Below are 15,268 nucleotides of genomic sequence, written 5' to 3'. Positions count from 1 at the left end.
GAATTGAGTACACACAATGCATAAAGGAAAAACCAAGAGTTGTCTGAGAATGTGAGTACAAAACGAGATGTAACAAGGACGAATCAAGAAAGAGGAGAGGTAACATGCTTGTTCAAGAACTCAATGGCCACGGCAGCATGTAGCGCAGCCCCGACAGGGAGCGCATCTTCATCGACCACCAAGTGTGGCGTATGCACGTGGGTGATCTCCTCGCTGGTGCGGACACCGACACTAAAGAAGGCAGCTGGGAATTTCTGTGCATAGAACCCAAAGTCCTCCGCCGCCATCACCTGAGGACACAACCGCATGTTCGTATCTCCGAGCATCTCCTCCGCCACTGCCTTTGCGTGTGCGTAGACACCGAAGTCATTCACGGTTGCGGGATACGGCCGAAGCTCCTCCTCCATGAAGTCCACCGTCGCCGTGCACCGACCCACCACCGCTTGCCCCTCGATCACCTTAATTCATTAATGCATCCATGTTAATTACAAGTAATTAAAGCATAGCATCAAATTATTGTTGACAGACCAATGATGCAGTGAGTCTCATGATCATGTTGTTAATTACACCCTACAACATGCCGTTTTAGAAATGGGCACCGTCTCCAACGTGTACATTTGTCCATTTCTTTTCATGCAAGCATATATCTTTGGTGAAAAGCCATTGTAATAATATGGACATGATTCTTGTAAGAAATCTAGTGGTGATGTTTTTATGTGTCCAATCTTAACATTTTCTTATACACGGTGCAAACCAAAGTTGGTAGAGTCTGACTTTGGTTATTCCTAGAAAAACATGCACTCCTGCAGGGAAGGAGTATACCTCTTTGATCCTCCTCATGAGATAGGATAGTCCTGTTGTCATGCTCCTCAAGGTGCCACCCAAGGTCACGGATTCGGGGATGACATTGAAAGCCTCACCTCCTTTGATAAAGGTCACCGACACCACCTATACAGTTGTCCAACCACATAGGAAGTCGATGTATAATCGATGAAGCACACACACACACGATTAATACGTTGAAGAAGATGTGGAATCAATATCCACCCAAGAGCCAAGAAATAGAAAAATCACAAACGTACCGCGCCCTGGAGGGGGTCAGTCTCGCGAGCAACGAGTTGTTGGAGGCTAAGGACGGCCGAGGAGGCGGCAACGACCGGATCAATGGTGGCATGGGGCACGGCTCCGTGACCTCCCTTCCCGGTGATGATAGCCTTGAAGCGAGCAGATCCGGCGAGGAACGGCCCAGGCCTAGAGCCGACGGTGCCCACCGGCAGGTGCGTGTCAATGTGCACGGCGAAGATGGCGTCCACGTCATCCAGGACGCCTTCTTGCAACACGTGGTACCCGCCGGCGTGGCCCTCCTCCGCCGGCTGGAAGACGAGCTTCACCGTGCCCTTGAGATGATCCTTGCGGGACTGGAGCAGCCTCGCGGCGCCGAGGAGCATGGCGACGTGGGCGTCGTGGCCGCAGGCGTGCATCTTGCCGTCCTCCTTGCTCTTGAACTCCCACTCCACCATCTCCTGCACTTGCCAACGGATGGATCAAGCACACAGTATCAGTAGCCCATTTAAAAGATCAAAGTATCAGACTCCAGATGGGGCGACCGCACGGGCGATCGCATGACGCCGGTCGCCTTGACGGCGGGCACCCCCGGTGATCGCCGGAAGGTCGGCGGGCGATTCTGGGCGCTTGTGGAAGAGGACAGCGGGGATGAGGAAGAAGAGGACGGACGCTCCGGCGGCTCGACGGAATACTCACCAACTCCCTCAGATGTCATTTGTGAAGCTTTCGATCCCGGCTACGACGAGGATGAAGTGGCGGAGATTGTGGAGGCAGTGGTTCCTCCTGAGGATCCGGCGAGGTCTGGGTTGCGGCCTGGAGAGACCTTGGAGTTACTCCGGCGTGTCGTACATCGGAGGACGGCTACGTCGGCGCCTCGGCCATGGAAGGGACCTATCCCCAAGGTAAGTATCCCGAAACTTACTCTCCTCGATTTGATTCCTTCGGATGCGTGGACGGTGGTTGTGAATAGGAAGAAAGGCGGCCGTGCGGCGGCCAGCCGGCGGCAGGCGGCGCCGATCCCGATCGCGGTGGCTAGGGCGGCTCGTTTGAATTCCCTGATTGGCGCTGTTGGGCCTTCAGTGGCCACTGGGCCGCCTTCGGCTGGGTATGAGGCCCAGAGCGAAGGGGTCGCAGGTGGGTTGGTGGTTCCTGGGCTGGTCGCTGACAGGCCATCGGAGGAGGACTCCGTTTATGTGCGAGAGACATTGCAACGAGTCCGCTGATCCCGTCGAGCGCCGTAGGGTTTTCTGTCGTCGCTCTCCTCATCGGCTCGCCGATCGTGGGGGACGTGCCCGTCGAATCCTTCCGCTTCTCATGGCGGGTTAGGGGGCCGCGGGAAAGGATGCGGCGGAGCCGGCTGGGTCGGCTAGGGCCGGAGTTATCCCGCCTGCCTCTGGTGGTGGTTGCGGCGTGATGGTGCCACAGGCTGCTCTGGGTGTTGGTCGCGGCGTCGGCGCTCCGGGGACTGGCCGCGCCCTGCCGGCGGCGGCTCGGGGTGTGGCACCGGCTACGCTTGGCCGCGGAGCGGGAGTTCCTGCTGCCCGCCCTCCGGCTCCCGTGCTAGTTTCGACCGCGGGTAGGGGTGGATCCATCCGCCCGCCCGCACCGGGGTCTTTGCCTGCCGCGTGTCGGGCCAGTGGTGCTGGTGCCCAGCTGCCATTGCCGCATCCGGCGGGGCTGTCTGGGACGATGCCGGCTGCCGGTCGAGGCGGACTGCGGCCTTCCGCGCCGGCCGTTGCTACTGCGGGGAGCAGTGCACCTCCTCTGAGACCTACGGTGCCAGCTGCCGTGGGGCGGGGTGTTTTGCCGTCAGTGCCTCGTGCTGCGCCACCGCCTCACTATGTCGCGAGGCCGACGCATCAACGTTCGGAACCGCCGCAGGTACTACCGGATACAAGGAATGGTGGAGCTAATGGGCCGCCCAAAGGAAAGTGGGGAGATGATGGTTACGATGTTTACGGAAAAGGCCAACACCGTGGTTCGTCGTCTACGGGAGGTGGACGCGGATACGCCTGGCAAAGCGATGGTTCCGAGGAGAGACCATTCCTTGGCCCGGCGGGTGGTTTCGTCGAGGGGGCTTCGGGCCCGAACAACCGGCATAGAGGTGGTTACCGTGGCCATCGTGGTGGCCGTGGGGGTGGACGTGGTGGTGGTCGTGGTCGGTTCCACAGACAGCCCCCACCACCGCCCGTGGTTGATCATCAAGCTACAGATATGGTCGTTGATCCAGTACAGTCAGCTGAGTTGCCTAGCTAGGCTATGGAGGTTGTGTCGGCTTTGGCCAATGTGGAGGTTCCTGTTCCTAGTGGTAATGCAGAGGCAGGAAATAGTGCTGAGTCTAAGAGGGCGTCCAAAGGGGCGCGCAAGAAAGAAAAGATGTTGTGTTACCGTTGTGGTGAGAAAGGCCACTTTATTGCTGAGTGCTTGGCAGAACTCTGCAGCTTGTGTGGTAAGATTGCTCATGGTAGAGGGGATTGCCCAGCCATGCGTGATCAGGCGCCAGCGCTTACGATGTATGGAGTTTATTGCGCTGAGCTCACTTTCTTTGAGTCCCCGGCAGCGAGGGAGATTCCTGTTGAGACCCAGAGTTTGACTACTGGCATTGTGAAAGTTACTCGCGAAGTGGTGTCTGAAGCTCAGATTGTGCAGAGGCTTCAGGAACTGGCTCCAGGTGAGTTTCAGTGGGAGCTCGTTCAGATCGAGGACAATGTCTATAGGGTTGATTTCCCAACGGTAGATGATTTGCAGAAGCTGTTGAGTTTTGGGCTGTGTAAGGTGCCTGGTACTAAGTGCATCCTAGAATTTCACGAGTGGCAAAAGGTGGAGCCTAAGGGCAAACCGCTGACAAAGGTGTGGCTGCGGTTTTCAGGGGCCCCATCTGAAGCTTTGACCGATGTTAGAGTTGTGGCTAGTTTGGGTACGATGGTCGGTAAGACTGAGGAAGTGGACATGGCTTTTACCAGAGCACAGGGGGTGGCCAGGCTCTTAGTGGGTGTTTTGGACATTGCGTTTGTCCCGGACGTGGTTAACTGGTTTTACCGGGGAGAGGTGTTTCCTCTTGAGATCGAGTTTGAGGATCCGGAGCTGTTTGTCGAGGGGGTTGTTGCAGTTGCCATGGATTTGAACGAGGGGATGGTGATGCAGGTGCTTGTGGGAATCAGAATGATGCATCAGAGGAGAGGGCCAATTGGTCGAGTTTGGGTGCTCAGTTACCTAGTGACGGTTCCGGAGTTGAGCCGACATCGACTCCAGCGGTACCGATGAACACGCTGCGTTTTGGGTCCTTTGGGCCAGCATCGGCTCCTCCCAGGCTTTGGAGTGACAGAGTGGACTCTGGTGAAAGCTTTGAGTGTATGCTTCCGCCTTTGGAGTTTGATTCTGTGGCTAGCCCTGTGATGGTGGGTGAGGTTAGGGAGGTGGAGCCTCCGGTTGGTACGTGTTCTCTTACCTTGGTTTCTGACCGAGATATGCTAACAGTCTCAGCGGTTCGGTGTGGGGAGGAGAGTCTGGGGCAGGTGGCCCCGGCCTCTCCTTCTCTTAGCCTGGCGCAGGTAACTTCGATGGCGCCGGCGATGGCCGGCGGTGGGGGAGGCTGCTTGGCCTCTTCTCCTTCTGTGGCGCAGGTTCCGGTGGGCGTGGCCAGCGCCGGGGGAGTGAGCCCGAGGCAGGCGGCCTCGGCTCTGGCCTCCCCGGTTGGGGCGGCAACGCTTGCGCTTTCAGACGCGTTGGAGGGGGAGCTGGGGCAGGCGGCCTTGGCTCTCCCTTCTTCTCCGGCGGTCAGGCAGACCATGTCTCCTTCGCCGACAGTTCTATCTCCCGCGCCAGCTGGGGGGGGGGGCGGGAGGAGGGTGCGGGCAGGAGGCCCCCGCCTTCTCCTTCCCTCGCGTTCCCGTAAACCTCGTGGCTCGGGGGCCTGGGAGCCCGCAGCCGCCTCCTTCGGTACCTTCGGTTGATCCTTTGAGGGATTCAGCGCGAGGCTTTACCAGGGAGGAGGTCGTTGCTTTTGGCGGGATCCCCGACTCTTCGGGACATCGGATGAGCACTCGCGTCCTCGAGGACCCGGAGGTGGATGATATGCAGCAGCGGTGCGCTATGAGGGCGGCCAGGCTTCAGGATGCTGCGATTTCCTCTGGTATGTACGTCAATATCTCCAATTCGTTATTGCATTTTTCTAATGAGGAGATTATAAACAATGCAAACCAATTAGGAGTTTCACTAGGAGATACTGATAGTGAGATTTCCAACTCGGTAAATGATCTATTAGACTTAGAGGCGGAACGGGCTTTAGAGACTATTCGTAATCTCACAGCGGTTAAGCCGATGAATGATGTTGAGATTGATGCGTTAGGGGTGCGAGTGCTTCATAGTCTGTGTGCGGATCTAGCACCCTCTACCCATGAGTCCGAGGACGATGATGGGCCCATAGAGAATGAGGGTGGTGCTCTAGTAGAACCCGGTTGTGAGGACCGGATGTCTCAGCCTACTAAACCAAAACGTAAGTGGAAACGGAAGATTTATCCCGATTCTGCAGTTCGTAGGAGTGCTAGAATTCGTACTACTAAAAAATTCCATGACGAATTATGAAAGGAATCTTTTGGAATACCAGAGGTCTAAAGGACTTGGCTAAAAGAAGGTTTCTTGCTGAGGCTGCTTTGGAGCAGCGACTAGATTTCATTGCTCTTTCGGAGACTGGTAGAGAAAACTTTGCGCCCCAGTTTCTGTCTTCTCTTGTAGGTGGTATTGATTTCGATTGGCATTGCCTCCCCCCGCGAGGACGATCGGGTGGTATCTTACTTGGTGTGAGATGCGATTTGCTTGAGGTTCGAAGTGTAGTGATGGGTGACTTCGCGGTCAAGTTTCGAGTCAGGTCTAAATCAGATGGTTTCAACTGGGCGTTGGTGGCGGTGTATGGTGCCGCACAGCCTGAGCTTAAACCAGAGTTTCTGGCGGACCTTGTTCGAATCTGCGGATCGGAATAGCTTCCACTTTTGGTTGTTGGGGATTTCAATATCATTAGGAGGAGAGAGGAGAAAAATAATGATAACTTTGACGGCCGATGGTCGTTTATGTTTAATACCATTATTGAAAGCTTGGATCTGAGGGACACTGAGCTTTCGGGTAGAAAGTTTATCTGGGCAAATGCTCTGCCTAACCCAACCTATGAAAAACTTGATCGAGTTCTTGCAAGCGTAGAGTGGGAACAAAAGTTCCCTCTGGTTACGGTGCAAGCTCTTTCGAGGGGAATATCCGATCACACACCCTTATTCGTGGATTCAGGGGAGCCTAACCACATGGGTAACAAAAATACCTTTTCTTTCGAGATGTCTTGGTTCGAACGAGAGGGGTTTTTGGACTTGATTGCCAGGGAATGGGATAGAGGTGCAGGCGGTAGGACTGCGGTCGAGTGTTGGCAGAATAAGATTAGGCACTTGAGAAGCTTCTTGCGGGGATGGGCTAAGCACCTAAGTGGTGTGTATAAGATTGAAAAGGATAGACTTCTTTATCTTATACAGGCCCTCGACATTAAGGCTGAATCCACGATTTTGCTGCCAGCTGAGCTTCAGGTTAAATTTGAGGCGGAGAAGAGGCTGAAAGAGCTGCTCCGTGAAGAAGAGTTGAAGTGAGCTTTGTGTGCTAAAGTATGCAAAGTGGTCCAAGGGGATGCCAATACTCAATTCTTTCATTTAATTGCTAATGGCAAGCATCGAAAGAAGCGCATTTTCCAACTTGAACAAGATGAGGGCACGATTTTAGGTCAGGATAACCTAAAAACATATATTACCGAGTATTACAAGCAGCTATTTGGACCGCCAGAGGATAATTGTGTGTCCCTCGATGAGTCTAGGACTGAGGATGTGCCTCACCTTTCGGCTGCCGAAAATGATATTCTGGTCGCACCGTTCTCTCAGAAGGAGGTGTTTGAGGCAATTTCTCAGATGAAAAACAATAAGGCGCCTGGACCGGATGGGTTTCCGGCCGAATTCTATAAAAGATGCTGGCACATTATTAAGGGAGATTTGTTACCTATGTTCCATGATTTATTCTCAGGACAGCTTCAATTATTTCATTTGAATTTTGGAACTATCACTTTGCTTCCTAAGAAAACGGATGCTGTGAGGATTGAGCAGTTCAGACCAATATGACTCCTCAATGTTAGTTTCAAAATATTTACCAAGGTCGGGACTAATAGGCTTACACAGATTGCGCATTCTGTGGTCCAACAGTCCCAAACTGCTTTCATGCCGGACAGAAATATCCTTGAAGGGGTGGTAGTCCTGCATGAAACGCTCCATGAAATCCACTCCAAAAAATTAGATGGAGTAATTTTTAAGGTGGATTTCCAGAAAGCGTATGATAAGGTCAAATGGCCATTTCTCCAACAGTCATTGCGTATGAAAGGTTTTGATGAAGCCTGGTGCAGACAGGTTGAATCTTTTACGCAAAAAGGTAGTGTGGGAATTAAAGTAAATGACGATGTCGGTCATTATTTCCAGACACATAAAGGCCTAACACAAGGAGATCCGATGTCCCCTATCTTGTTCAACATTGTCGTAGATATGTTAGCAATTTTGATAGGTAGGGCTAAGGAAAGTGGTCAAGTAGGTGGATTAGTACCTCATCTTGTTGATGGAGGTGTTTCCATTCTTCAATACGCTGATGACACGATCATCTTTATGGAGCATGACCTGGCCAAGGCGAGAAATATGAAGCTGGTGTTATGCCTATTTGAACAATTGACAGGGCTGAAAATCAACTTTAATAAGAGCGAGCTATTCTGTTTTGGTAGAGCCAAAGACGAATAGGAGGCGTATAGGCAATTGTTCGGGTGCGAGTTGGGAGAGTTACCATTCTCATACTTAGGTATCCCAATCCACCATCGTAGGCTGACAAACAAGGAATGGAAGTGCATCGAGGACCGATTTGAGAAGAAACTGAGTTGCTGGAAGGGTAAGCTCATGTCATACGGAGGCCGGTTGATCCTGATTAACTCGGTGCTCACGAGTATGCCTATGTTTCTCCTATCGTTCTTTGAGGTCCCAGTTGGTGTTCGGAAGAGACTGGACTTCTATCGATCGCGGTTCTTTTGGCAGAGTGATGAGACCAAAAGAAAATACAGGCTTGCTAAATGGGATATCATTTGTAGACCGAAAGACCAAGGGGGTCTTGGTATAGAAAACCTTGAAGTCAAGAATAGATGCCTTCTTAGCAAGTGGCTGTGGAAGCTCTATTCGGAGACTGATGCCACGTGGGCTCAAATCCTTCGCAGCAAGTATCTTCAGTCAAAAACCTCTGTCCCAGGATTCAGTCAGGCCGACTGATTCACCCTTTTGGAAAGGACTAATGAAAGTCAAACAACTTCTGTTTAATAGGACAAAGTTTGTTGTCGGCAACGGTACTTGCACACGTTTCTGGGAGGATACTTGGCTTGGCGAGACGCCCTTGGCCATCCAGTACCCTTCGTTGTACCGTATTGTTCAACGACGCGAGGTGTTCGTAGATTCTGTTTTTCAATCGATCCCCCTTAATATTCAGTTCCGACGGACGCTGGCGGGCAATCGTTGGGAAGAATGGCTCCATCTAGTTAGGAGACTGATGGAGGTCCAGCTTTCCCAACAACCCGATGAATTACGCTGGAAACTGACTAGGTCTGGAGTATTCACAGTTAAATCAATGTATATTGATGTTATTAATTCGAGCTCCATTCCTACTTCCAAGCATGTTTGGGATGTCAAAGTTCCTTTGAAAATAAAAGTGTTTATGTGGTTTGTCCACAAACAAGTTATTTTAACTAAGGACAATTTGTTAAAGCGTAATTGGACAGGACCGACTAGGTGTAGCTTCTGTGATCGGGATGAGACTATAAAACACCTATTTTTTGATTGCCCGTTGGCCAAAGTCCTTTGGCAGACGGTTCACATTGCTTTTAATATCAAACCACCGAATTCTGTTAACGCCTTATTTGGGACTTGGTTGAATGGGGTTCAGCCTGACTTAGCGAAACACATTCGGGTTGGGGTTTGTGCGTTGCTGTGGACTATCTGGACTTGCAGAAATGATTTGGTTTTTAACAGAATATCATGTATCCACTTTTTGCAGGTTATATTCCGAACTACTGCACGGATCCGTTTGTGGTCGCCACTCACTCGGACGGAGGCCAAGGAGCATTTGGTTACTGGATCCATCCGCTGGGAGATGGTAGCTCGGGATATATTCAACCGGTTTGGATGACGGTCATGTAATAGGATAGGCATCTAGTATACTTATCCATTCGTAGCCAGCCGGTTGTGGCCTCTTTTTTTTGGCTAGTTGTGGTCTCTAGCCACTCTATGGCTCTGTGTGAGCTTGTTTTACTTTTTCTGTTTTGGAGACCTTCGAACCTTTGTTGACACTATCCTTGCTTGGTTAATAAGATGGCCGTATGCATCATTCTGATGCAGAGGCCGGGGAATTCCCCCTTTTCGAAAAAAATGGTATAGGAGGTGAGGGAATCACAACTGAGCTGAGCATAGACATCAAAGGGGTTTGCGTCCTACACGTGGTGAGCATTAGGGCTGTTAACACCGTGGGCCGCCTCACTCATCACTGGGGTGGGGTTGTTGACAGAGAAGGCATCGAGCTTCTGCACGCCGGCCTTGGGGTCGACGTCAGTGGCGGTAGTCAAGGAAGGAACGAGGACCTCGGCAGTAGAGGGAGTGCTGCTGCCAATGGAGGCCGTTGGCTGCATGTCCAGGTAGTCCTTCAACTCAGGATTATGCATGGTAGAGGGTATAGAGGAAGGTACCAAAAGAAAAGAACATGATGTGATCTCTGAACAAAGCATAACACCTTGTCAAAAAACAAAAACCTGACGGGTTGTACACGAATGTGCTACAGCGCATTATTGAAGGCACAAATGCCAACCAAAGGGCAATAAAACTTGAAGAGAACAGGCTCTTCTCTTTTTTTTTTTGCAAGGGTAAAAGAGTTTTATTCCATATTCATAGGGTTACAATCAAGTGGCAAAAGCTCCTCAATGCAAGGAGGGCCCTGTCCAAGCCATACAGCAGTAGTTCTTTCTGTACGACTATACACAGCCAAACAATCTACTATCCTATTCTGTTCGTGCTTAATTTTCAAAGGAACAAACTCTCTTTCACCCAAAAGAAGACGAATCTCAGCAACTAAATGACCATACGCCGACCGGGACAGACTTTCACCGGTCATAGACAAAAGAGCTTGGACAGAATCAGATTGAACAATGATCGGCAAGTTGCAATGCTGGATTGCTAGTGCCATCCCTTGCATTATTGCATGTAGTTCCGCCTCCAAAGCATCATTGCAGTTGAAGATATACCGGTAAGCAGAGATTACTCAACATCAAAAGAGATTACTCAAGACAACATCACATGATTAATTTCTGCCGTTTTGGAAGTTAATGACACATTGTCCACCCCACATTTTAAGGCATCACCAACCAAAGATTGAACATCCAACATGAGTAAGTTGTTTCTGCGTCACGGCAACAAAGAAGAAAAAATAGAACCTGCAGCAAACAACCTCATCAGCGGAGCCGATTTTGGATACTCATGAGGGGGCAAATACAGAGAAAACAATATCTGCAAGTTCAAACAGCACTAGGAAAACGGTTTCTACCAGTTAAATTTGTTCTCTTGTCTCTTTGCACATCTCAACAGAGAAAGAACAAGTAGAACACTGTACTGCCAAGACTATCAGTCATGGGCAACATTTGATTTCTAGTAATACTTTTGGCTCAAGATGATTAGTAGCAAAAGTTGAGATTTATTGAACCCACACAATTGGAACATGAGTTCATATTCGAAGGATTGAATTGAAACCTTCCAGTCATTGTGTTTTTTCATATGCAGACTCCAGCCCATGACTGATGCAACTATACAGCAAAAATATATTGAAAAAATGGTATAAACTTTTTTGGCATAATAAACTGCATTGTGGTAGCACATCAGCATAATGAACGTGCAGATCCAGGAGGAAGTGTTTCACAGCTCCAAGAGAAAACACGAATATGGTCAAACTAGGCGATTAAGTAATTTTCTTTAGCTTTGCAGAATATCAATCCATTGACTGCAAACAAAACAATAGACACATTGTAAAGAAGGTGTCATATGACCTCTTTAACCAACAAAGCGTGTCAGCAGTTGTAATAGCACAATCATCTCAACTGTTGCTCAACAGTTCAACTCGATCATCTCGACCGCCAAGGGCAATTCCTACGAGAAGAATGAGTCAATAAACTAGTGACAGTTGTGGACAAGGACAAAACAGATAAAATGTGGTGACACTTAAATGAAGCGATTGTTATATATCTCACCTTGCACAAAATATTAGCTTTTGCTACATGGAACAATTAACAAATGACATGTATTGCAAAATCTAAATAATTCATAAAGACAGTGCACACCATCTACCTCAAGGTGAAGGATACAGGGCTCAGTATTTTACTTGACCATGAAGCATTTTTAGAATTGTTTTGGTGTGGGCTCATTCGTTGTTAGAAGTCGAGCAAAAGACCAGCGCGCTAATTTATATTTAGGTTTTTTATGCACATGAGAGCAAGGAATACCAGAATCCAGTACCCTTTATTGTACCGTATTGTTCAACGACGCGAGGTGTTCGTAGATTCTGTTTTTCAATCGATCCCCCTTAATATTCAGTTCCGACGGACGTTGGCTCCGTCTAGTTAGGAGACTGATGGAGGTCCAGCTTTCCCAACAACCCGATGAATTACGCTGGAAACTGACTAGGTCTGGAGTATTCATAGTTAAATCAATGTATATTGATGTTATTAATTCGAGCTCCATTCCTACTTCCAAGCATGTTTGAGATGTCAAAGTTCCTTTGAAAATAAAAGTGTTTATGTGGTTTGTCCACAAACAAGTTATTTTAACCAAGGACAATTTGTTAAAGCGTAATTGGACAAGACCGACTAGGTGTAGCTTCTGCGATCGGGATAAGACTATAAAACACCTATTTCTTGATTGCCCGTTGGCCAAAGTCCTTTGGCAGACGGTTCACATTGCTTTTAATATCAAACCACCGAATTCTGTTAACGCCTTATTTGGGACTTGGTTGAATGGGGTTCAGCCTGACTTAGCGAAACACATTCGGGTTGGGGTTTGTGCGTTGCTGTGGACTATCTGGACTTGCAGAAATGATTTGGTTTTTAACAGAATATCATGTATCCACTTTTTGCAGGTTATATTCCGAACTACGGCACGGATCCGTTTGTGGTCGTCACTCACTCGGACGGAGGCCAAGGAGCATTTGGTTACTGGATCCATCCGCTGGGAAATGGTAGCTCGGGATATATTCAACCGGTTTGGATGGAGGTCATGTAATAGGATAGGCATCTAGTATACTTATCCATTCGTAGCCAGGCGGTTGTGGCCTCTTTTTTTGCTAGTTGTGGTCTCTAGCCACTCTATGGCTCTGTGTGAGCTTGTTTTACTTTTTCTGTTTTGGAGACCTTCGAACCTTTGTTGACACTATCCTTGCTTGGTTAATAAGATGGCCGTATGCATCATTCTGATGCAGAGGCCGGGAAATCCCCTTTTCAAAAAAAAAATAACAGTAAAAAATAAATTCACGTTTGATCTATGGACAAGGGAGGTAGACAGCATCTGCAAGTGAGAACTATCTTCTATGACCCCATGCTCAACTTGACCAGCTGACAAGATTCCATGCGCACATGAACGCATGGTGCAACTAACAAATTTAAGATCGCTTTATTTTGCAGACAAAGTAGTAGCCCTACCCTAATCCCACCCACCGAGATGAGCTGCTTAACCAATGATTAATGTCTCGATTTGCATCCAGTAGAATTAGCATTATTGAGACGTCGGCGGCTAGCTGACCTGGATGGGCAGCGCGTCCATGTCGGCCCGGAGCGCGAACACGGGGCCGGGGCCAGCACCACCGGCGATGGTGGCGACGACGCCGGTGCGGGCGACGGGCCAGGCGTAGGGGACGCCGATGGCGTCGAGCTCGGCGCGCACGAGCGCCGAGGTGCGGTGCTCCTGGAAGGCCAGCTCCGGGTGCTGGTGGATCCGCCGCCGCACGCCGAGCATCCACGCCGCGAACTCCGGCGCCCGCGCCTCCTCCAGCAGCTGCGCCGCCGCCGTGACCATCGGTATACCGTATACCGCGCTGGCCAGAGACATGGGGAGCAGGAGATGAAATTTGTAGCACTCGTCGGGAGTAGAGACAGTCGTGTACTAGGTACTGTTGGGGTGGGGTGTGGCGTGCCGGTCTCGGCGTGGACTTTCTTGTTCTCTTGTGGGCCAGTAGGAGCAAGACGGGCGACGTTTCGCCGTCGACGGTAAGAATGATTTGGACATGTGCAGGCGCGTGGTATAAATGGGTCGGCCCAACTCGCAAGGCTCCACTTCCTGCCCATAGTGGGTTGCCATTTTTTTCTCTGTTTTTTTTCAAGTTTTGTGCCTTTCATTTTCGTTATTCCTTATTTTTTTCATTTTAGTTTTGCTTTTTTACTTCGGTTATTTCTAAAGCCAACCATATTTATTCCATTTCAAAAAGATTTTTTGAATTCACAGTTTTTTATTTAGCAAAACAAATTGAATTCACGCAACTTTGCTGATCACACGAAGATTTTATTAATTCATAAACATTTTTTATTCGGTGAATCTTTTTAATTCACGAATATTGGTTGATTTTGTGAACATGTTTTGAAATTTCCTGAACTACCAAACATTCTTTATTCACGAACATTTTTTTAATTTAATGAAGTTTTTTCAAAACAATTTCTACAATGAATTTTGTTTCAAAGTTTGTGAAAACTTGTTTGAAATCCATGAATATTTCTAAAAACATGAACAATTTTTGAATTCATGAACACTTTTGAAATTTGTGAAGATTTATTGAAATGTGGTAACATTTACAAATTCATTAAATTTTTAAAATCTGTCAACAATATTTCATGAATTTCTTTAAAATTCATCAGCATTTCCAAATTCATGAAAAAAATTAAAATTGTTTTTTTTGAATTTGTTGACTTCTTTTTAAATTAAATAAAATATATTATTCATGAATGTATTCTGAAATTTGGTGGTGGTGGGGGGGGGTGTCATAATCATCAATATTTTTTGAAATCCGGAACAGTTTTGAAGAAGCAAAAAGAAACAGAAGGGGAACAAGGGGTGCCCCGCGCAGCACATGGGCCGGCCCAAAGCTCGCGCGGGGGCGGCACGGCACATTGGCTCACTTTCCACCGTATGGCCACGTCCCCTGAATGTGGCCTTTGTCAGGAGGATTATGATTCTTGGCGCCACTCTCTTTTTGAGTGCAGAATGGCACGGTGTGTATGGGCGCTCTGTGGTGAGGAAATTGTTGAGCATATAATATCAAACATAACTGAAGATGCACGACTATGGCTCTTCTGGCTTTTTGAATCAACGAACCAGCAGGATCTCGCTAGGGTTCTAATCACCATGTGGGCCATATGGTGGGCGCGGAGAAGGGCGATCCATGATGATGAATTTCAGAGTCCATTATCTACTATGTGTTTTGTTAACAGGTATCTCGAGGATCTTCGGATTGCCACAAAACGAGAACCAACAAAACATGCAGGTGTAGCAACACCAAGAGGCCGGAGATGGATACCACCAGGCGAAGATGCGGTAAAGATCAATGTCGATGGAGCTGTTTCCCGCTCAAGAAGGACGGGGGCAAGCGCGGCAATATGCAGGGATAAAAATGGCTGCTACATTGGCTCATCAGTGGTGGTATTTGAAGGCCTAGTGGAGGCAGCAATCTTGGAAGCTCAAGCATGCAACGAGGCCCTCGCTCTTGCTCAAGATCTTCTACAATCACATGTGATAATAGCTTCGGATTGCTCGCAAGTCGTTTCAGATATTAATGGTTCTGCGCCATCTTCTTCATATGCTTTTGTTCTGGATGAAATTAGAACTAGAACTTTAGATTTTGTTAAAGTTGTTTTATGTTTTGAGAATAGGGAGGCAAATGTTGAGGCACATGCCTTGGCAAAGGCAGCCTCGACACTCCGTGTTGGTCGACATGTGGGGCTAGGGAACTTACCAGACATTATCTATATTCCGTCTGTTTTGGTTGATGAATAAAGCCCTAGCTTCACCTAAAAAAAACTTTCCACCGTATGGGTCCTGGAATAGGAGCTCTCGTGCTTATAGGCCACAAATTTTCTCAAAAA

General features: G+C 48.7%; 1 protein-coding gene across 1 annotated transcript; it reads right to left on the bottom strand.

Moving 5' to 3' along the window:
• Nucleotides 1-56: 56 nt before the first annotated feature.
• Nucleotides 57-13,240, bottom strand: LOC119306693 (IAA-amino acid hydrolase ILR1-like 4). Its single transcript, XM_037582851.1, has 4 exons — nucleotides 12,939-13,240; nucleotides 1,083-1,523; nucleotides 823-948; nucleotides 57-458 (listed from the first exon to the last, which is right to left on the bottom strand). Exons 1-4 carry the CDS (start codon nucleotides 13,209-13,211, stop codon nucleotides 84-86), a joined length of 1,215 nt encoding a protein of 404 aa, XP_037438748.1. The 5' UTR covers nucleotides 13,212-13,240; the 3' UTR covers nucleotides 57-83.
• Nucleotides 13,241-15,268: the final 2,028 nt, after the last annotated feature.

Source organism: Triticum dicoccoides, chromosome 5B, assembly GCF_002162155.2.
Source record: "Triticum dicoccoides isolate Atlit2015 ecotype Zavitan chromosome 5B, WEW_v2.0, whole genome shotgun sequence".
Classification (NCBI taxonomy): Eukaryota; Viridiplantae; Streptophyta; class Magnoliopsida; order Poales; family Poaceae; genus Triticum; species Triticum dicoccoides.
The sequence above is the reverse complement of the archived record's forward strand: the minus strand, read 5'-3'. Positions and strand labels throughout refer to the sequence as shown.